Source organism: Coregonus lavaretus (genome assembly GCF_964263955.1).
Source record: "Coregonus lavaretus genome assembly, chromosome: 24".
Classification (NCBI taxonomy): domain Eukaryota; kingdom Metazoa; phylum Chordata; class Actinopteri; order Salmoniformes; family Salmonidae; genus Coregonus; species Coregonus lavaretus.
The window spans coordinates 5,443,111-5,466,394 of NC_140011.1; the positions used below are offsets into that span (position 1 = coordinate 5,443,111).

The following is a 23,284-nucleotide window of genomic DNA, read 5'->3' on the forward strand; positions in this document are numbered from 1 at the left end:
ATCACTGACAAACTGAAATGGTCCACCCACACAGACAGTGTGGTGAAGAAGGTGCAACAGTGTCTCTTCAACATCAGGAGGCTGTAGAAATGTGGCCTGTCACCTAAAACCCTCACAAACTTTTACAGATGCACAATTGAGAGCATCCTGTATCACCGCCCACAACCGCAAAGCTCTCCAGAGGGTGGTGTGGTCTGCACAACCCATCACCGGGCGCAAACTACCTGCCTTCCAGGACACCTACAGCACACGATGTCACAGGAAGGCCAAAAAGATAATCAAGGACAACTACCACCCGAGCCACTGCCTGTTCACCCCGCTATCATCCAGAAGGCGAGGTCAATACAGGTGCATCAAAGCTGGGACCGAGAGACAGAAAAACTGCTTCTATCTCAAGGCCATCAGACTGTTAAACAGCCATCACCAGCACAGAGGCTGCTGCCTACATACAGACTTGAAAAGCACTGGCCACTTTAATAAATGGAACACTACTCACTTTAATAATGTCACTTTAATAATGCCACTTTAATAATGTTTACATATCTTGCATTACCCATCTCATACAGTTGAAGTCGGAAGTTTACATACACTTAGGTTGGAGTCATTAAAACTTGTTTTTCAACCACTCCACACATTTCTTTTTAACAAACTATAGTTTTGGCATCTACTTTGTGCATGACAAAGGTAATTTTTCCAACAATTGTTTACAGACAGATTATTTCACTAATAATTCACCGTATCACAATTCCAGTGGGTCAGAAGTTTACATATACTAAGTTGACTGTGCCTTTAAACAGCATGGAAAATTCCAGAAAATGATGGCATGGCTTTAGAAGCTTCTGATAGGCTAATTGACATAATTTGAGTCAGTTGGAGGTGTACCTGTGGATGTATTTCAAGGCCTATCTTCAAACTCAGTTCCTCTTTGCTTGACATCATGTGAAAATCAAAAGAAATCAGCCAAGACCTAAGAAAAATAGTTGTAGACCTGCACAAGTCTGGTTCATCCTTGTACGCAAGTATAAACACCATGGGACCACGCAGCCGTCATATCGCTCAGGAAGGAGACCCGTTCTGTATGCTAGAGATTAACGTACTTTGATGCGAAAAGTGCAAATCAATCCCAGAACAACAGCAAAGGATGCTGGAGGAAACAGGTGCAAAAGTATCTATATCCACAGTAAAACGAGTCATATATCGATATAACCTGAAAGGTCGCTCAGCAAGGAAGAAGCCACTACTCCAAAACCGCCATAAAAAAGCCAGACCATGGTTTGCAACTGCACATGGGGACAAAGATCGTACTTTTTGGAGAAATGTCCTCTGGTCTGATGAAACAATAATAGAACTGTTTGGCCATAATGACCGTCGTTATGTTTGGAGGAAAAAGGGGAAGGCTTGCAAGCCGAAGAACACCATCTTAACCGTGAAGCACGGGGGTGGCAGCATCATGCTGTGGGGGTGTTTTGCTGCAGGAGGGACTGGTGCACTTCACAAAATAGATGGCATCGTGAGGAAGGAAAATTATGTGGATATATTGAAGCAACATCTCAAGACATCAGTCAGGAAGTTAAAGCTTGGTCGCAAATGGGTCTTCCAAATGGACAATGACTCCAAGCATATTTCCAAAGTTGTGGCAAAATGGCTTAAGGACAACAAAGTCAAGGTATTGAAGTGGCCATCACAAAGCCCTGATCTTAATCCTATAGAAAATGTGTGGGCAGAACTGAAAAAGCGTGTGCGAGCAAGGATGCCTACAAACCTGACTCAGTTACACCAGCTCTGTCAGGAGGAATGGGCCAGAATTCACCCAACTTATTGTGGGAAGCTTGTGGAAGGCTACCCGAAACGTTTGACCCAAGTTAATCAATTTAAAGGCAATGCTACAGAATACTAATTGAGTGTATGTAAACTTCTGACCCACTGGGAATGCGATGAAAGAAATAAAAGCTTAAATAAATCCTTCTCTCTACTATTATTCTGACATTTCACATTCTTAAAATAAAGAGGTGATCCTAACTGACCTAAGACAGGGAGTTTTTACTAGGACTAAATGTCAGGAATTGTGAAAAACTGAGTTCAAATGTATTTGGCTAAGGTGTATGTAAACTTCCGACTTCAACTGTATGTATATACTGTATTCTATACTGTATTCTATACTATCTATTGCATCTTAGCCTATGCCACTCTGATAATGACATTGCTCATCCATATATTTACATATTCTTATTCCATTACTTAGATTTGTGTGTATTAGGTTTTTGTCGTGGAACTGTTAGATATTACTTGCTAGATATTGCTGCACTGTCAGAACTAGAAGCACAAGCTTCCCATGTGTAAGTGACCAATACATTTGATTTGATTTGTCTCTAGTGAGGTGTGTGTGTGTTGGTACCCGTCTGTGGACGCTGCAGGGCAGGCTGGAGCCACGGCTCATGGGGGCCACCACTGCCACCCGGGTGGGCGACGGGGCCGACTGGCGCTTCTTTGGGGGCAGGGCCGGAGGAGGACTGGAGAGAGAGAAGGACCATCAGTGAGAATGGAGCTTTTTCAGTAGGGTTGGGGTCAATTAGAATTGAAGTCACTTATTGAATTGGAATTTCAGTTTAATTCATGAATTGACTGACTTCAATTCAAATTGACCCCGACCCTGTTTTTCGGCTTCTGATACCCAACCAGGCTCACAAATACAAGTAGGGGCATTGGTACACACAAACACACAGTTCACTGCTCCTTGAGCTGGGTTGTGGGATATGACAGTAGCTAAGTTTCCATCCAATTGGCGACTGATTTTCATGTGAATATTCTAAAAATCTGCATAAAAACAATATGCTCATTTTCCCACCAGAGATGTGTTGCCATTAAATTGACCTGTTGCGGATAAAAGGCTGTGCGTAATGACGTAGTGCACATATAAAGTTAAATGGGTTTCCATCGTATTTCCAACTCTACTGATGGTTGGTGTATATGCCCACTCTGGTCTTGGCACCTGTGCTCTAGCCAACAGCTCGTAGATACAGTGCGGGTAGGATAGCCTACATGATGACATTATTATGGACAAAAGAGAGAGATTATTATTATTTGTCAAAAGGCAGCCAAAGCATCGATCATCATGACACTAGAATAAGACAATATATATTTATTGGAAAGGAGCATCAATCACTGCGTGCACATTCACCACCTTGTGAAGTTCATCATAATGTATTTAATCTATAGCCTAATAAACTGCATTCTTTCCCGAGTCGTAGTGGGAGGACCACACAACATATCATCGCGTGACACCAAGTTTACTTCGATATGATGGTTATTATATCAATATTTGCGCATAAAGGAATTTCCATCGCCATTTCTCGCATAATACATTTTACAGACACAAAACGATCACACCTTGTCTAGCGTATTTTGTTTTGTCGACATTTGGAAAGTTTACAGACAAATGTGCTGTTTCCATCATGTACTTTTCTCGCATAAAAAGCTTGGATGGAAACCTGGTTACTGAGGGGTTGTTCTGGTCAAATCCAGAGGTGGGACCAATTCACTATTATTCGAGTCACAAGCAAGTCTCAAGGTCCAAGTCTCAAGTCGAGTCCCAAGTAGATCCGGTCTAGTCTCGAGTAAAGTCCAAGTTGTGCATATTAAGAGCAAGTCAAGTTGAGGCAAGTCTTTTCAAGTCAAGTCAAGTAAAAAAAAATCTATACAGACAATGATTTGTTCAATTATAAATCTTTGTCTATTTATTGAGGCTACCAGACAGCCTTTCATTATTTTGTCTAGAACACATTTTGATTATTAATTTAAACAACAAATTCCAATGGTAAGCTTCATGAGTAAATTCTAAATTTCAAGCAATTTTGACATACCAAAAGACTAGTAGGCCTATGCTAGTAATTGTTGCTTGATGCCCCATTGCTGGTGAGCTTGCAAGGTAATCGGTTCATATTCTTGAGCACCACAGTTTTTGGGAGCTGAATATTCATTTATGGCAAGTCTCTCTACCTACAATTTGACGTTTGCGCTGCACCCGATCCTATAGCTAGCTGTACAGCAAATCAGCAATCTGTTTGGTAGCTCAGTGGTTTTCAAACTTTTTGACTTGGGACCCCCAAAAAGCAGGGGTTCAAAGCTTGCGACACCCGCGCACATGCGTGTGTACACAGGGCGAACACAGGCGCACAATCGCTGCCAAATGTAGCCTGTCATTACAGCCATAAACGCAGACGCATTTTCAAAAATGCAAGATACAGAAATAAACTGCATTTTACACCTGCATTTTGAGCTTAAAGCCATTCATGTTGGTAGTCAATATCAACTAGGGATATCATGTCACATTGTCACTTCTCTGGAGTCCAGAGTAAGCAGGATGATATGGTCTACCTGTTTGCGGCGGAGATTGCAGGATCGGATGGAAAGCGTGATCTGTCTGTAACCTTTTTCTTCCTCACAAATATCGTAATTCATTTGCCAGAATATGTTACATCTTCATCCCACAAGTATGGAAGGTAGTGTAATGTTACAGCTATCTTTAGACATATAGCCAGTACCACCACTGAGGTATAGAATTATAATCCACCCAAACTAGGCCTATCTGAAATATGAAAATTATCAATGAAATCACCAGGTAGCCTATTGTCGTGGCAAAGACACGTCCATAGCAGATTGCTACAGTGGGGAAAAAAAGTATTTAGTCAGCCACCAATTGTGCAAGTTCTCCCACTTAAAAAGATGAGAGAGGCCTGTCATTTTCATCATAGGTACACGTCAACTATGACAGACAAATTGAGGAAAAAAATTCCAGAAAATCACATTGTAGGATTTTTAATGAATTTATTTGCAAGTTATGGTGGAAAATAAGTATTTGGTCACCTACAAACAAGCAAGATTTCTGGCTCTCACAGACCTGTAACTTCTTCTTTAAGAGGCTCCTCTGTCCTCCACTCGTTACCTGTATTAATGGCACCTGTTTGAACTTGTTATCAGTATAAAAGACACCTGTCCACAACCTCAAACAGTCACACTCCAAACTCCACTATGGCCAAGACCAAAGAGCTGTCAAAGGACACCAGAAACAAAATTGTAGACCTGCACCAGGCTGGGAAGACTGAATCTGCAATAGGTAAGCAGCTTGGTTTGAAGAAATCAACTGTGGGAGCAATTATTAGGAAATGGAAGACATACAAGACCACTGATAATCTCCCTCGATCTGGGGCTCCATGCAAGATCTCACCCCGTGGGGTCAAAATGATCACAAGAACGGTGAGCAAAAATCCCAGAACCACACGGGGGGACCTAGTGAATGACCTGTAGAGAGCTGGGACTAAAGTAACAAAGCCTACCATCAGTAACACACTACGCCGCCAGGGACTCAAATCATGCAGTGCCAGATGTGTCCCCCTGCTTAAGCCAGTACATGTCCAGGCCCGTCTGAAGTTTGCTAGAGTGCATTTGGATGGTCCAGAAGAGGATTGGGAGAATGTCATATGGTCCGATGACTTTTTGGTAAAAACTCAACTCGTCGTGTTTGGAGGACAAAGAATGCTGAGTTGCATCCAAAGAACACCATACCTACTGTGAAGCATGGGGGTGGAAACATCATGCTTTGGGGCTGTTTTTCTGCAAAGGGACCAGGACGACTGATCCGTGTAAAGGAAAGAATGAATGGGGCCATGTATCATGAGATTTTGAGTGAAAACCTCCTTCCATCAGCAAGGGCATTGAAGATGAAACGTGGCAGGGTCTTTCAGCATGACAATGATCCCAAACACACCGCCCGGGCAACGAAGGAGTGGCTTCGTAAGAAGCATTTCAAGGTCCTGGAGTGGCCTAGCCAGTCTCCAGATCTCAACCCCATAGAAGATCTTTGGAGGGAGTTGAAAGTCCGTGTTGCCCAGCGACAGCCCCAAAACATCACTGCTCTAGAGGAGATCTGCATGGATGAATGGGCCAAAAATACCAGCAACAGTGAGTGAAAACTTTGTGAAGACTTACAGAAAACGTTTGACCTGTGTCATTGCCAACAAAGGGTATATAACAAAGTATTGAGAAACTTTTGTTATTGACCAAATACTTATTTTCCACCATAATTTGCAAATAAATTCATAAAAAATCCTACAATGTGATTTTCTGGATTTTTTTTCCTCATTTTGTCTGTCATAGTTGACGTGTACCTATAATGAAAATTACAGGCCTCTCTCATCTTTTTAAGTGGGAGAACTTGCACAATTGGTGCCTGACTAAATACTTTTTTTCCCCACTGTACATGGTACCTTATATGGATAATATTAATTTAGGTAGGCTAAAATTAAACAAGCGGTTTCTGGTTCGCCTTTGTGTGCCGATGCTGATGACTGGTTATTGGTCAAGTCAAGTCATCAAATTTGTGACTTGAGTCAGACTTGTCTAAGTCATGTGACTCGAATCCACACCTCTGGTAAAATCAGCATTACGTGCTTAATGCCTAATTTTTAATAACATCTGGAATACCCCAACAGAAGTTGGGCTTTCTAGGTTATCACACTGCAATCATCACAAGTCAATGTCAGCTCAAAAGGCACAGCATAAAATCAACAAGCCAAGGAGACATGGGGACCATGACAGGGAAAGTAACAGGGTTGGGGTCAGTTTCATTCAAATTCCAGTCAATTCAAGAAGTACACTGAAATTACATTTGGTGTACCTTTTTAAATCGACTGGAATTTAAAGGTATTTGTTTGAATTTCTGTATTGTCATTTCAGAAAATGTCCATAATATATCTGGCGCTAATAGTGAAATGATAGTGTTTTACAGTATTATTTACCCGCCAGCATTATGGACATTCTCTGAAATTACAGTGCAAAAATTGAAAGAAAATCCTGTGTGTAGCACCTTTAAATGGAATTGACCCCAACCCTGGAAAATGATGACATTCATGACGTGTACACACCATAGACATACATATATTTATGATATCATTGGTACACACTCATGCACCAAGCTTTCTCCTGATTGGATGTGGGCTTCATTGCACGCCATGATGCAAGACACAGCACTCCACCAATCAGTCACTCCAGCAATCAAGACATTTCCGGGATCCGGATTGGATAGCTATAAAGGGGGCGGGATGTTATGATGCAGGCGAATGACCCTATTGGCTAACATACGTGTCCGTTTTTGTGGATCTCCTTTGGGCAGCTACTGAGTGGTCAGTAGCCAAGTGCGCTCTGTTCCCCAACAGACATGGAGAGAGGGATGGAAAGCACAGATAAAAAAGTGAGAGAGAGCGGAAGGAAGAGGAAGATAGGAGAGGAAGAGCGACAAAAAGAGAGCGAGACAGCAGTGCAACTCAAAATCCTAGTAGTATTATCGGATCTTCTGGCTAAGCCCAAGGTCTATGGATTTGTCAAAGCTCTGCTTCCTTAAGCACACAGCGACTGAATAACTGACTGCCTGCCTATGACCCTCAGTTTTCCAACCTCTTATGACAATCCTTTTTCAACTTAAGAGAGGAAGATCTTCTAGATTATTAGAATTCCCCTTTGAGATAAAATGTTTCTACACAAATTTGTTAAAAAATTCTGAACACAATCTGGTTTTTCCACATTGACAGTGGACATCCCAAATGGAACCCGATTCCCTAAATAGTGCACTACTCTTAACTAAAGCACTATGGCCACTGGTAAAAAATGGTGTACTATATATTGAATATCCTATATAGTGCTCTGATTTTAATAATAATATAATAATAATATGCCATTTAGCAGACGCTTTTATCCAAAGCGACTTACAGTCATGCGTGCATACATTTTTACGTATGGGTGGTCCCGGGGATCGAACCCACTACCCTGGCGTTACAAGCGCCATGCTCTACCAATTGAGCTACAGAGGACCAGAACACTATGGGGCCCTGGTCAAAAGTAGTGCACTACATAGGGATTAGGGTGCTATTTGGGGCACATCCTAAGCAGCAGATGAGATACCATGAAAGTGAGTTTCACAGACTCAATTAGGCCTAGTTCATAAATAGACCCTGATCTCATGTCAATCAAAAAATGTTCGCTTCACTTCCTCTTTGGTAGAATTCTATACTTAACAAAAATATAAAACGCAACATGCAACAATTTCAAAGATTTTACTGAGTTACAGTTCATATAAGGAAATCAGTCAATTGAAATAAATAAATTAGGCCCTAATCTATGGATTTCATGACTGGGAATACAGATATGCATCTGTTGGTCACAGATAGCTTTTTAAAAAGTAGGGGCGTGGATCAGAAAACCAGTCAGTATCTGGTGTGACCATTTGACTCATGCAACGCATAGATTTGATCAGGCTGTTGTTTGTGGCCTGTGAAATGTTGTCTCACTCCTCTTCAATGCCTGTGCGAAGTTGCTGGATATTGGCAGGAACTGGAACACGCTGTCGTACACGTCGATCCAGAGCATTCCAAACATGCTCAATGGGTGACATGTCTGGTGAGTATGCAGGCCATGATAGAACTGGGACATTTTCAGCTTCCAGGAATTGTGTACAGATCCTTGCAACATGGGGCCGTGCATTACCATGCTGAAACATGAGGTGATGACGGCGAACAAATGGCACGACAATGGGCCTCAGGATCTCATCACGGTATCTCTGTGCATTCAAATTGCAATCGATAAAATGCAATTGTGTTCGTGAAGAGCATACTTCTCCAGCGTGCCAGTGGCCATTGAAGGTGAGCATTTCCCCACTGAAGTCGGTTATGACGCCGAACCGTAGTCAGGACAAGAACCTGGTGAGGACGACGAGCACGCAGATGAGCTTCCCTGAGACGGTTTCTGACAGTTTGTGCAGAAATTATTTGGTTGTGCAAACCCACAGTTTCATCAGCTGTCCAGGTGGCTGGTCTCAGACCATCCCGCAGGTGAAGAAACCCGACGTGGAGGTCCTGGGCTGGCATGGTTACACGTGGTCTGCGGTTGTGAGGCCATTTGGACGTACTGCTAAATTCACTAAAACGACGGAGGCGGCTTATGGTAGAGAAATTAACATTACATTTTCTGGCAACAGCTCTGGTGGACATTCCTGCAGTCAGCATGCCAATTGCATGCTGCCTTAAAACTTGAGACATCTGTGGCATTGTGTTGTGTGCCAAAACTGCACATTTTAGAGTGGAATTATATCGTCCCCAGCTCAAGTAATGATCATGCTATTTAATCAGCTTCTTCATATGCCACACCTGTCAGGTGGATGGATTATGTTGGCAAAGGAGAAATGCTCACTAACAGGGATGTAAACAAATTAGTGCACAAAATTTGAGAGAAATACGCTTTTTGTGTGTATGGACATTTTTATGGGATCTTTTGTTTCAGTTCATGAAACATGGGACCAACACTTAACATGTTGCTTTTATATTTTTGTTCAGTGTAAAAACATATTTGCCTACATTGAAAAAAAAAGCGTATTTCTCTCAAATTTTGTGCACTAATTTGTTTACATCCCTGTTAGTGAGCATTTCTCCTTTGCCAACATAATCCATCCATGTCTCCTGAGTGGCGCAGTGGTCTAAGGCACTGCATCGCAGTGCTAACTGTGCCACTAGAGATCCTGGTTCGAATCCAGGCTCTGTCGCAGCCGGCCGCGACCGGGAGACTCATGGGCGGCGCACAATTGGCCCAGCGTCGTCCAGGGTAGGGGAGGGAATGGCTGGCAGGGATGTAGCTCAGTTGATAGAGCATGGCGTTTGCAATGCCAGGGTTGTGGGTTCAATTCCCACGGGGGGCCAGTATAAAAAAATATGTATTCACTAACTGTAAGTCGCTCTGGATAAGAGCGTCTGCTAAATGACTAAAAATGTAAAATGTAAATGTTGAAGAACAAGTTCAGAAGTTGTCATGCAACAGGACCACAGAAGTCGCTGACACAATGCGGTCTGCAGGATAGCTTCTGCTTTTTCTGACCGCAGACGGTTGAGACTGCAGGACCCTGTCTGGTTCCTTCTTATAGACCGTGGCAAGGGGGGCACTTCTCTTTCCACACAAGACCGTGGCTGGGGGAGGTTGCATGGGTCTACAGTACGCCGATAGATGACAATATCCATCCGGACGTTTGGGGGGCGCGGAATGTTCCCCAATGATGAAAGGGGGGCATGAGTGAAAAAGTTTTGGAAGCACTTATCTACATGACTGCTTAAAGACGAACAGACCACTCTCACATGGGTGCATCTCAATAGTCTAAAGTAGCTTCCTCTCCTCCAATGTTATTTAAATATCTCAAAACATACAGAGGAAGCAAATTAAATTCATTGCAGATGAAGACAGGGGGGGATGAGAAGATGAAGCCCTATAAGACTATTTTAACATTTTGAATACACCATAATAACACCCTGAGTTTCTTCTCACCACCTGACTTGACCAGGAAAAACTCTGGGCCCTAGTGTTAAAACTTTAGGCCCTAAAAGCAAAAGGCCCAAAGATTCGGTCTGGTCTGGTGGGGCCTGGTGCATACTATTGATCTGCCACTGTCAATTATATCTAAAGATGGCCTCCCAGTGTTCCTAACCTGAGCGCATCAATCTTCAGGCCAGGGAGGGGGGGTTTGGGCGGGGCTATGTCCTCCTCTGCCATGTCCATCACAGCCTCGGTGGGTGTGGTCTTACTCAGGATCTCCCTCTCCCGTTCCGTCAGGGGCAACTCGGATGTGCTGGGGACATAACAGGGGAATGTGTTAGTGTGTGGGTGAGAGTGAGTGAGTGAGAGTGAGAGAAATGGTCAAGTCTGGTGTGCACGCACGTCCACTTACCTCTCAGGTGTGGCAATAGGTGGTGGTGGTGGTTTGTTGGGGGTGGTGGGCGAGGCCTGCTCCTGTTTCTCTATGGTGAGTTTGACCAGCTCCTGTTAGAAAAGCACACAACTCCAGTCAACATCTATTGATATTCATTTAATGTACATTACACACTACAACTACTATTATAAGTGGTGGCAATTTATTATAAGGGACAGACCTAAGTTAAATTCTTGTCAAATACACTATCATATTGAATTACTTTTGAAAGAATTTGACCAGGTCTCCCTTGGGAAAGAGGTCTTCTGACCTCAACGGGACTACCTGGTTAAACAAAAATACATTTGAGATGCACTTGATTTAGCTTGGCATTTGTACTTTTGGGACCTATACAATGGTGCCATTGTACCAGGCAAACTAAATCAACTACAGCTTAAGTATTTGAAAGTAGGCCTATTTGACAAATGTATTCGACCCAGGTCTGCAAGGGAGAAACAGGGACTACGCCCCTCTTTGAGAGCCCCGGAGAGCTGAAAGCTATCGTTTCACGGTCCCACGACCGTCCCTACTCACCTTGACCCCGTCTAGCACAGCCTTGATAACGGTGGTGACCGCGACCACGTTGTCCTTGTCGTCCAGGTCGATGTCGTCCAGCATGACCTGGTCGGACCAGCGGATCAGGTTGGCCAGGCTCTGGTACACACGGTTGTGACACGACGACACTGCCGAACTAAGGAGAGATAAGGAGGAAGTCGCCAGTGATAGGTGAGATGGGGGGGGGGTGGAGAATGGAAAGATAGATATGGAGAAAAAGTGGGAGGGTGTGGAAAAGTAGAGTGATGGCACGGTTACAGAGAAAAGAGGGAATGAAGGAAGGGTGGAAAGAGAATGGTAAAAGGGAAGAGAGAGTGGGGGTGTGGGGGAAGACATTTAATGTCAGACTCCATAGATTGAGAATACAGACAATTAGACTAAAGGATTACTAGGGAATCTTTTCACCAGCTCTGTGACTGAGGCAGCCATATGTATCCACACAGGGGGTTAACTCAATATTTCCCCTGAGGGGTATGTGTGTGTGTGTGTGTGTGTGACTGTGTGTGTGCATGCATGCATGTGTGACTGGAAAAGGTGTGTTTTGTGGTGGTATTAAGTGGAGAATGTGTTTGTGTGCTGGGAGGGAATTGTCTGGTTGGTAACTACAGTATAGTGCCTGTGCTGAACTGAGCATTGAGAAACAGTAGGGTGTGGTGGAGGTTCAGACCAGTCCCAACACGCTGCAGCTGATTCACAACTCTGGAATATCCCTCCACTGCTTCTACAGGATACAGCTCATAGAAATATAATCTATAGAACGGGCCTCCCCATGAGTTTACTAGTCAAATTGTCAGGGTTAGAGGTTCCAAGCCCCGTCTATAGATTATATTTCTATGACACAGCTACAGTTGGGCTGGGGGCTGCATGGGCACAGTGGAGCCTAAGACTGGGGCTAAGGCTAGTGGCCAGGATGAACTAACTACACGGGCAAGAGGAGAGTCAAGCAATAACAACTGGGGCCATATTCATAAAGCATCTCAATCAATTGTTCCTTTTAAATCACAATGAATAAGGTTACATGGACTCTTTATGAATATGGGCACTGGACCAGGGTTCTTCCAGAAGCAGAGGCGTAGTTTCTGAGGCTGGGGTGTGATCGGTGATCTAGACCTGTATGGTTCAGACGATAGGTCTGTTGACTTGGGGAGTGCGAGTTTGACCTCTAGGGTCCTGAGAAGTAATATTGGGTTTGGGGTCTGTGGCTGGAATGGCACAAAGAGGCCGAGGTGTGTGTGTGAGTTGAGGTGGTCAGACCCCCAGAGACCCATTCCTCAACCACTGTAAGCACTATCCATCACTCAGCACTAAAAACAGGGCCCAGATACAAAACCTGTCACCTCTGACCCCCTTTAACAATGACTGATGGCGCCGCGCTAGCAGCACGCTAGTTCTGACACGCACAGCCATTCCAGAGGAGAGAACTCCAAGTATCTTTTACAGGGCTCTACAAAGACAGACTGTTCTAGAAAATATATTGTTAAGTGAAGGATTTGTTCTGGGCCGTATTCATTTGGCACCAAACGGAAGAAAACGGACTGAAACAGGGTGAGGGACTACCTGAACTTTGTTTTCCGTTGCAAAACTGTTTGTTACGGTGTGCACTAATGAATGCGACCCTGTTCTGTTTCTAACCAGCTGTAGGTGTTCTAAACAGCTACGGTCTATGACATTTTCCCCCATTCACATTCCAGATGAGGAGATTAATAGGGACAACATGAACATGATGGTATGAAATACCTGACCTATCGAAAGGTCCAGGAAGCCTAAGGTGATTATGCCTCACTATTAGGCTTGAGCAATACCCCACACACTGCTGTATTTATACATACCGTCGGTATGATTTTCAATACGGGGGTGCGTGCTATGCCACTCTTTATAACTATGAGTTAACTATCTAAAATGTGCCAAATAAATTATATCCAGCTCAGGGCTCCAGCTATGCATTTGGTTTGCTAACTTGCTAGCTAAGTGGCTAGATCAAGCTTCTTGGTTACAGCAGAGACAATCAATCCTCTCCTGGATCAAGATCCTAAATTGTTTTGTGCGCCCAAATGTATTATTATTATTTTTATTTATAAAGAAATAGCACCCCTTGTGTGCACTTCCGGTAATACCGGAAGAGCTCTATCATACTATCCAGGTCTGTGCCCAAACAGTTTGAGCTTGTACTTCTAAAAATCCACCTTTCCAGAAATAAGTCTCTCACTGTTGCTGCTTGCTACAGACCCCCCTCAGCCCCCAGCTGTGCCCTGGACACCATATGTGAATTGATTGCCCCCCATTTATCCTCAGAGTTCGTACTGCTTGGTGACCTAAATTGGGATATGCTTAATACCCCGGCCATCCTACAATCCAAACTAGATGCCCTCAATCTCACGCAAATTATCAACGAACCTACCAGGTACAACCCTAAATCCGTAACCATGGGTACCCTCATAGATATCATCCTGACTAACTTACCCTCTAAATACACCTCCGCTGTCTTCAACCAGGATCTCAGCGATCACTGCCTTATTGCCTGCGTCCGTAACGGGTCCGCGGTCAAACGACCACCCCACATCACTGTCAAACGCTCCCTAAAACACTTTAGCGAGCAGGCCTTCCTAATTGACCTGGCCCAGGTATCCTGGATGGATATAGATCTCATTCCGTCAGTAGAGGATGCCTGGTTGTTCTTTAAAAGTAATTTCCTCTCAATCTTAAATAAACATGCCCCATTCAAAAAATACAGAACTAAGAACAGATATAGCCCCTGGTTCTCCTCAGACTTGACTGCCCTTGACCAGCACAAAAACATCCTGTGGCGTACGGCATTAGCATCAAATAGCCCCCGCGATATGCAACTTTTCAGGGAAGTTAGGAACCAATATACACAAGCAGTCAGGAAAGCAAAGGCTAACTTTTTCAAACAGAAATTTGCATCCTGTAGCACTAACTCCAAAAAGTTTTGGGACACTGTAAAGTCCATGGAGAATAAGAGCACTTCCTCCCAGCTGCCCACTGCACTGAGGCTAGGAAACACTATCACCACCGATAAATCTACAATAATCGAGAATTTCAACAAGCATTTTGCTACGGCTGGCCATGCTTTCCACCTGGCTACCACTACCCCGGCCACCAACTCTGCACCCTCCGCTGCAACTTGCCCATGCCCCCCCCGCTTCTCCTTCACACAAATTCAGACAGCTGATGTTCTGAAAGAGCTGCAAAATCTGGACCCCTACAAATCAGCTGGGCTAGACAATCTGGACCCTTTCTTTCTAAAACTAGCCGCCGAAATTGTCGCAACCCCTATTACTAGTCTGTTCAACCTCTCTTTCGTAACGTCTGAGATCCCCAGAGATTGGAAAGCTGCCGCGGTCATCCCCCTCTTCAAAGGGGGTGACACTGTAGATCCAAACTGTTACAGACCTATATCCATCCTGCCCTGCCTTTCGAAAGTATTTGAAAGCCAAGTTAACAAAACAGATCACCGACCATTTCGAATCCCACCGTACCTTCTCCGCTATGCAATCCGGTTTCCGAGCTGGTCATGGGTGCACTTCAGCCACGCTCAAGGTCCTAAACGATATTATAACCGTAATCGATAATAGACAGTACTGTGCAGCCGTCTTCATCGACCTGGCCAAGGCTTTCGACTCTGTCAACCACCGCATTCTTATTGGCAGACTAAATAGCCTTGGTTTCTCAAATGACTGCCTCGCCTGGTTCACCAACTACTTCTCAGATAGAGTTCAGTGTGTCAAATCGGAGGGCCTGTTGTCTGGACCTATGGCAGTCTCTATGGGGGTGCCACAGGGTTCAATTCTTGGGCCGACTCTTTTCTCCGTGTATATCAATGATGTCGCTCTTGCTGCTGGTGACTCTCAGATCCACCTCTACGCAGACGACACCATTTTGTATACATCTGGCCCTTCATTGGACACTGTGTTAACAAACCTCCAAACGAGCTTCAATGCCATACAACACTCCTTCAGTAGCCTCCAACTGCTCTTAAACACTAGTAAAACTAAATGCATGCTCTTCAATCGAACGCTGCTGGCACCCGCCCACCCGACTAGAATCACCACTCTCGACGGGTCTGACCTAGAGTATGTGGACAACTACAAATACCTAGGTGTCTGGTTAGACTGTAAACTCTCCTTCCAGACTCACATTAAGAATCTCCAATCCAAAGTTAAATCTAGAATCGGCTTCCTATTTCTCAACAAAGCCTCCTTCACTCATGCTGCCAAACATGCCCTCGTAAAACTGACTATCCTACCGATCCTTGACTTCGGCGATGTCATTTACAAAATAGCCTCCAACACTCTACTCAGCAAATTGGATGTAGTCTATCACAGTGCCATCCGTTTTGTCTCCAAAGCCCCATACACTACCCACCACTGTGACCTGTACGCTCTTGTTGGCTGGTCCTCACTCCATGTTCGTCGTCAAACCGACTGGCTCCAGGCCATCTATAAATCACTGCTAGGCAAATCCCCGCCTTATCTTAGCTCATTGGTCACCATAGCAGCACCCACCCGTAGTCTGCGCTCCAGCAGGTATATCTCACTGGTCATCCCCAAAGCCAACACCTCCTTTGGCCGCCATTCCTTCCAGTTCTCTGCTGCCAATGACTGGAACGAATTGCAAAAATCTCTGAAGCTGGAGACTCTTATCTCCCTCACTAACTTTAAGCATCAGTTGTCAGAGCACCTTACCGATCACTGCACCTGTACACAGCCCATCTGAAATTAGCCCACCCAACTACCTCATCCCTATATTGTTATTTATTTTGCTCTTTTGCACCCCAGTATCTCTATTTGCACATAATCTCTTGCACATCTAGCATTCCAGTGTTAATACTAATTGTAATTATTTTGCACTATAGCCTATTTATTGCCTTACCTCCATAACTTGCTACATTTGCACACACTGTATATATATTTTCTGTTGTATTTTTTGACTTTATGTTTTTTTACCCCATATGTAACTCTGTGTTGTTGTTTTTATCGCACTACTATGCTTTATCTTGGCCAGGTCGCAGTTGTAAATGAGAACTTGTTCTCAACTGGCTTACCTGGTTAAATAAAGGTGAAATAAAAAATAAATTAAAAAAATACCCCGGTATGGTACACAAATGGTATGACGGTATGAAAATCTGGATACCACCCACCCCTACTCACTATTATTTCAAGTGTAGATCCTGATAATGTTGCAACATCTGTACTCGTTTTAGAGAAAAGTTACAACAGGACACGTCAATCGCAGCCACAAGCAGCTAGCTAGCAGTTAGCGATCACACCATTGGATTTGTGCCACAAATACTAAAAAGTTAGCATTTAAAACAGTGGCCAGGTAAACAAAACTAAAGCATGGATTGCTGTCATACCTTGTCCATAGACTGCTTACAGGTTAAGGAAACCAATAGATCATTTTTGTAATTTGGGTGAGCTATCCCTTTCAGTTAGGTCTTGGGGGCACCTTTTGTTTATGTTATTTTGTGGAAAATCTGCAAGAATGTTCTGTGATGTAGCACGAAGCCCATCTCACTAAGCTGCAACATGCCTAGGCTACAATACACGATAAGTTACAGACTAAGATCCCACTAACCTATGCTAAGCCCATCTACTTTTACCTGCATACTATTTTGCATGCTAGCCCCCTATGACATTGAAAACACGTTGCAAATACATATTCTTGATTGAAAATATGCATTTTCAATCAAAAAGATGCATTTTCAACGTCTTGTGCTCACTATAAGCCCTTCTACATTCTCAGCCCATGTACCTGTGTGTTATCCGGGCCTCCACCTGCACCAGTGGTAGGATGGCCTCCAGGACCTTGCTGGCCGAGCCGGGCAGCATCTCCAGCACCTTCTTCTCCACCACAATCTTGTCAACGATGGTCTTGAAGTAGCGCAGAGCGCTCACCACCTCCTTCTCCTGCTCCTCCAGCCGACTCACCTTCTACAGAACAGAATGAATGAAAATCATGGTCAGCTTAGAGGAAATCTTGGTCGTGTTCAGTAGGGAACGAAAGGATGGAAACAGAGTGAATCTGGGAGGTACTATTTGAACCTGTTGTCATTTTCTATCGCAATAATCGATCACCATTGGCGTCGACTAATGGGGATCCTAATAAATCAAATCAAATAATGGCCCTAATGAACACAATGAAACATGGTAACTTGGAGGAAATCAGCTTCATATGATATAATAATTGATGGATGGAAAAAATGTGCATTTTCAAAGGAAGCTTAATCCAGGCCTTAAAGCAGGGGTGTTGATAGATTAATTTGTATTTTAAGAATAATGACTAAAGGATTTCACCCCAAATACAGTATAAATGTGTGAACGGTGTTAGAGTTATAATGTAGTGTCAACCCACTAACAGAGGGGGAGGAGTTAGAAACTGCTGAGAAAGCATTCCAGGGTGAAGGGGACTGAGAAGCTGTTTAAAGGTGGGCGGAGCAAAGTGCCTTTGTGTGTCAGGGGGTATAAAGGCTGTGTATGTATTTTTTGGCGCCAGAGCTCTCCATGATTAAAACATACAGATCATTCTTGTTGGTTGCGGACCTTTGTTTAATTCATGATTAAACCAGAGCCTTACACCCTCTGGGAATTATTCAAAGCATTAAGTTTGATTAATTTGAGATATAAATTCTCGTGACAGGTGTCTAAACAATTTTGCCCAGGGACCGCATTCGGTCTTCAACGAGGTCGGGAGGGCCGCAATTAAAATGTGTTATTTTTCCTTGACGTCAAAATTTGCAGAAAATAGTCCATTATCCATTGTTTTTGGAATTCTCAATGTCCCCTGACTGTCTAGTCATTATTAGCGAGCTGCACAGTCATTAAACTGTATGAATATAGGTCCATTATAATTTCTACATCGTTTTGATTTGGTTTTAGTCATTTTAAAAAAGTATATTGAGTTCGTTTTTTACTCAAACCACACGCGGGCCGGATTGGGCAGTAAGTCTGTCACCCCTGCCTTAATCTGGATTTTGGCAATGAAGCACTTTATCTACTTCCCCAGAGTCGGATGAACTCATGGATACCATTTGTATGTACCTGCGTCCAGTATGAAGGAAGTTAGAGGTAGTTTCGCAAGCCACTGCTAACTAGCGTTAGCGCAATGAATGGAATTTGTTTTTTCAATTAAGACATGGACAACCAGGTAAGGGAAGTTCCTTACTAATTAGTGACCTTATTTCATCAATCAAGTACAAGGGAGGAGTGAAAACCCGCAGACACTCGGCCCTCTGTGGAATGAGTTTTTGACACGTCTTAAAGCTTTTATGAAAGGCTTATTAGTAGGAGGATAGGTTACTGGCAATGATGTATATAACCCTGGATTGCTGATGCTATGTATTGGACAGTGAGAGGTGTTGAAGCAACCAGTTGACCATATTGTCACTCCCCAGAAGAAGCAGTCCTCCAAAAAGGAATGAAACAATTTTAATTTAAGGAAAAAATTATCTTTTATTTTTTATAAATGTTTATGTTTACCTCAAATAATATTATTTAAAAGTATGCATTAAGGTGTCTAATATAATAAACGTGGCACAAACAAATGTAGACATTAATAAATGCATTTCTATAGCTTCCAAAATAAAATAAAATACAATGGTGGGTGAGCGCCAAGATGGAGGCCCGGTGGCTTCAAAACAGGACCCCCTATCAGTCATCTAGTGTATATATAAATCATTGATTATTGGCCATTTGGTTTTCAACCTCACAAGGAGGGATTTTCCTGTCCCGGATGGATAATTTCTTTCTTAATATGCTTAAACTTGATTCAACTTGTCATTACATTTTTCTATAGGCTATTGATATTGTTTGTTCCCTCTCTTTACTAGGGACTGTACATTGTTTATAATGAGGGATACCTGGAGAAAATGGATGGCCCTCCCTTCAGTAAAATATATTTTTACCCGAACCACCCTGAACGCTTGATAAAAACAACAAGTGACCCTCCCCTATACCCAAAATAATATTGAAATCAAAGTGGATAGCAGAGAACCAGCCTACCGTTCACCCTCACTCCTAGGACAGACCAGAGCCTTAGATATGCAGTTTTAGAAACAGTTCTCTGTTTTGTAAGCATTACATGGCAATGTAGTCAGAAGGTTGTGGATTCGCAAACCACCGTGGACAAGGGTAGGGGTGAAAAGATATCCATTATATTACAAGTATTGCATGAATCTATCATCTTATTTACTGTCCGAGAAAAAAATGTATTTTATAAAAGCATTTCATAACTCATTTTACATGACTGGAGACAAGCAGAATCTTGTTTAATACCACAACAGAGTATGACAACGAATGAGCGCATGCTCCAGCACCGAAGACATTTTGATTTCTATACAGGCTATTGTTAAAAAATAGGATAGTCTAAGTTTGGAACAGTGCTAAAGTTGTCTAACAACTGTAAAAATTGAGCACAACAGAACCAGTTACAACTGAAGTATCTGATCACCAATGAATTCAAGAAAAAGCCATTTGTTGTTTAACACAGCAGCCGCATATCATCAGGTATGCCTATATGCATCAGGTAGGCCTTCTATTCCATGAGATTGTTGTTACAAAATAGATTTGTGTTGACTGTGATTAGGGCATGGGAATATAAGAGAATCTGCTAGGCTAAATTAACGAACTAGGCATGCATAGCTCACCGCCTGATCCTCAAACCAAAGACTGACCAAACTCGTGTTTCTAAAAGGGAATTCAAAAGGCACTGTGTAGCCTAATAAGGCATTTTCCATTTCATTATTATTTAATTCTAAGTAATCCTTTTTTTTAATGTATTCACTACAAAGATACAAGCGTCCTTCCTAACTCAGTTGCTGGAGAGGAAGGAAACCAACCGCTCAGGGATTTCACCATGATGCCAATGGTGACTTTAGTTACAGAGTTTAATGGTTGTGATAGGAGAAAACTGAGGATGGATCAAAAACATTGTAGTTACTCCACAATTCTAACCTAATTGACAGAGTGAAAAGAAGAAGCAATTCACTTTTTTTCCTGAATAGAAAGTGTTATGTTTGGGGCAAATCTAATACAACACATTACTGAGTAACACTCAATATTTTCAAGCATAGTGGTAACTTCATGGGTATGCTTGTAATCGTTAAGGACTGGGGAGTTTTTCAGGATAAAAAAATATACAAAACCCTAGAGGAAAACCTGGTTCAGTCTGCTTTCCACCAGACACTGGGAGATGAATTCACCTTTCAGCAGGACAATAACCTAAAACACAAGGCCAAGAAGACAGTGAATCTTCTTGAGTGGCCGAGTTAAAGTTTTGACTTAAATCTACAACAAAATATATGGCAAGACCTGAAAATGGTTGTCTAGCAATGATCAACAACCAACTTGACATAGCTTAAGGAATTTTGAAAGAATAATGGGCAAATGTTGCAAAATCCAGGTGTGGAAAGCTCTTAGAGACTTACCCAGAAAGACTCACAGCTGTAATCGCTGCCAAAGGTGCTTCTACAAAGTATTGACTCAGGGGTGTGAATACTTATGTAAATTAGATATCTGTATTTAATTTTCAATAAAAGTGGCTAACATTTTTTTAAACATGTTTTCACTTTGTCGTTATGGGGTATTGTGTGTAGATGGGTGAGAAAAAATATATATTTAATCCATTTTGTATTCAGGCTGTATGAATAATTTCTGAAGGCACTGTAGGTCAGTTGAGCAACATTTCAAAATGGAATTTCTACTGTAACTGCTGTTAAAAAAAGAGGATTGACTCAGCTTTATGTGAGTATAACTATTATTTCTCAACTATCAATATTTAGGACATAACTCCACTTTACAAACAGAGTACGCAATTCAGATGACGCCCTGGAGGAACAGAGCGGAGTGTGCCATTTGCGGTGAAATTACTGTTAGATCAATTGCATGGCTATCTAGCAACAATATCATATTTAGAGTTAGCAATCTAGGCCAAAACGCACAAAAGAGATGCAGGTAAATTCATCTATAAAGAGCCAAAAAGAGAAATCTGATTATTCTGGCATGTTGCACATCTGCATTCCCTGAACACGTTAGATGAAAAAGTCAACTCCTTGTATGTCCTACTTGGCACTGGAAAAGGTCAGTCTAGAGCCCTAATGAAAAGTAACTGTGCATAAAAAAACAAAACGTATTTATCGTTAGGACAAAATGGGTCAACTTATCACGAAATTACTTTTGTATTGCTCTACCTCCCACCCACCCACCTTGTTGACAGGTTTCTCTTGGCTCTTGACGGCTGACTCGACCTGCAGCTGCTTGCCCTTCTTCGATGGGGTCCTCTTGATCTTGGGAGAGTGGAACTTGTCCTTCAGCTTCATGGTGAAGGAGGAGAGGTGAGAGCGCTGCGAGTCTTAGGAGGAGGAGAGGAAAACAGGGATGAGACATCGGTTAGAGGAGAAGGAATGGCAGAGAGGGGGGATGGAAGTGGCCTGAAGTAGATATGTTGGACTTTGGCACCATAGTACATTTCAGAGAAGTAGGCTAAACCACAGACAAGGGTCATGTTCAGCAGGCACAAAATGGAAGAAAACTGTCTGAAACGGGGAGTTACTATCTGAACTTGTCCAAGAGAAAACACTCATTTTCGTTTTCTTTGCAAACCATTTTGCTACGGTGTGCCATAATGAACGCCAACCAGGCTAAAATATAAGGAAGAGACAAAACAATAGGAATAAGTGGCAGATAAATAAGAAACAGTGCCAATCAATGATCATAGCCCTGACAAAATGCCATTGCTGTAGCTGTGTGTGCCAGCGCAGTAGGGCCCAGTAGTAGCAGCCAGGCTGGTGTAGTCCTATCTGTCTGTGTACAGCTGAGGGTACAACAGAGATGCTATCAGGTCTAATCATGTTCACATTTCCACAGCTTCCCCTGATTGATAACACTGCTGCTGGTCGCAGTCTAGTCTGGTCGACTCACTACCAGGCTCTGCTCCTATCTTGGAGAGGCCAGGCTGATAGGGAGTGCGTGGACACACGCATACAGGAGCTAACAGACACACAGGCGCTCAAGCATGCGCATGCACACACTGAAAAATGGTGTTGTCCTGGACAAAATGTACAAATAATTGTTAAGCATGAGGCAGGTAATATTATAATAAAATATAATGGCTTTTTTATTTAGGTTTAGTGAAATTACTGTTAATCTTACCAAAAATATAATAGTCAGACAATTGGTTATCATCATTATATAAGAAATTGTGTTTTTCATTTGAAATGCCAGAATATGATTACTGATTTAAAGACAGAAGTAACTAAATAATGAGTAAAAATAATTATGTTGTCTATTTGGGAATCATTAAAGCTAAACTAAGTAAGTCTCATTCATTCTAAATGGCTATTCTAAATATTACAAAGGAGTCGAATGATGGAACACCCAATACTAGCCATGGTAGGGATTGTAATAAAAAAAATATAGAAAAGCAATCAAATACAACAATTGTTAAAGAAATAAACTACAACTACACTATACCATTCTAGATAGGGAATGTTGGAAAATAATTAGTATTAGACTTTCCATTTATAGTATTTCATAAATTGATAAGACAGCATTAGAAGGAAGGATAATTAGTGAAATAATCCATCTTCAAATATAAGGAACTGGAACACAAAAGTAATCAACATGGTAGAGATAAAACACAGCAAACAGAGGACATAGAAGGCACAGTATGTGGGTATGTGCGGATGTATTGTGATGGAAGGTGGGGTGTGTGTTTTTTGGAAAAGTTTGGAGTTAAGTGAGTTAAAAATGATAATGGTTGCAAATCCCAGAGCCCATGTGTGTTTGTGAGCAGGGGTTGTGAGAGAGAGCTTTCAATTTTGTGCAGATATGGGATATACATTTTAAAATAAATTATAAATATAGTTTATTTATTTATTGTGCTATCATGATGGAACGGTCCCCAACCCTATGCCCTAGACACCCACCTGAGCAACCA

The 23,284-nt window shown here is 42.5% G+C and overlaps 1 protein-coding gene across 1 annotated transcript in view; it reads right to left on the reverse strand.

Moving 5' to 3' along the window:
- Positions 1 to 23,284, reverse strand: part of LOC311099751 (rap guanine nucleotide exchange factor 1-like) — a 90,529-nt gene that overhangs the window by 24,715 nt on the left and 42,530 nt on the right. Inside the window, exons 2-7 of the mRNA XM_084140490.1 lie at positions 21,552 to 21,697; positions 17,105 to 17,283; positions 11,312 to 11,468; positions 10,757 to 10,848; positions 10,517 to 10,657; positions 2,396 to 2,510 (exon numbers count right to left, since the gene is read on the reverse strand). Of these exons, the coding sequence (XP_083996616.1) occupies positions 2,396 to 2,510; positions 10,517 to 10,657; positions 10,757 to 10,848; positions 11,312 to 11,468; positions 17,105 to 17,283; positions 21,552 to 21,697 (830 nt within the window). The remainder of the gene's footprint in view (positions 1 to 2,395; positions 2,511 to 10,516; positions 10,658 to 10,756; positions 10,849 to 11,311; positions 11,469 to 17,104; positions 17,284 to 21,551; positions 21,698 to 23,284) is intronic.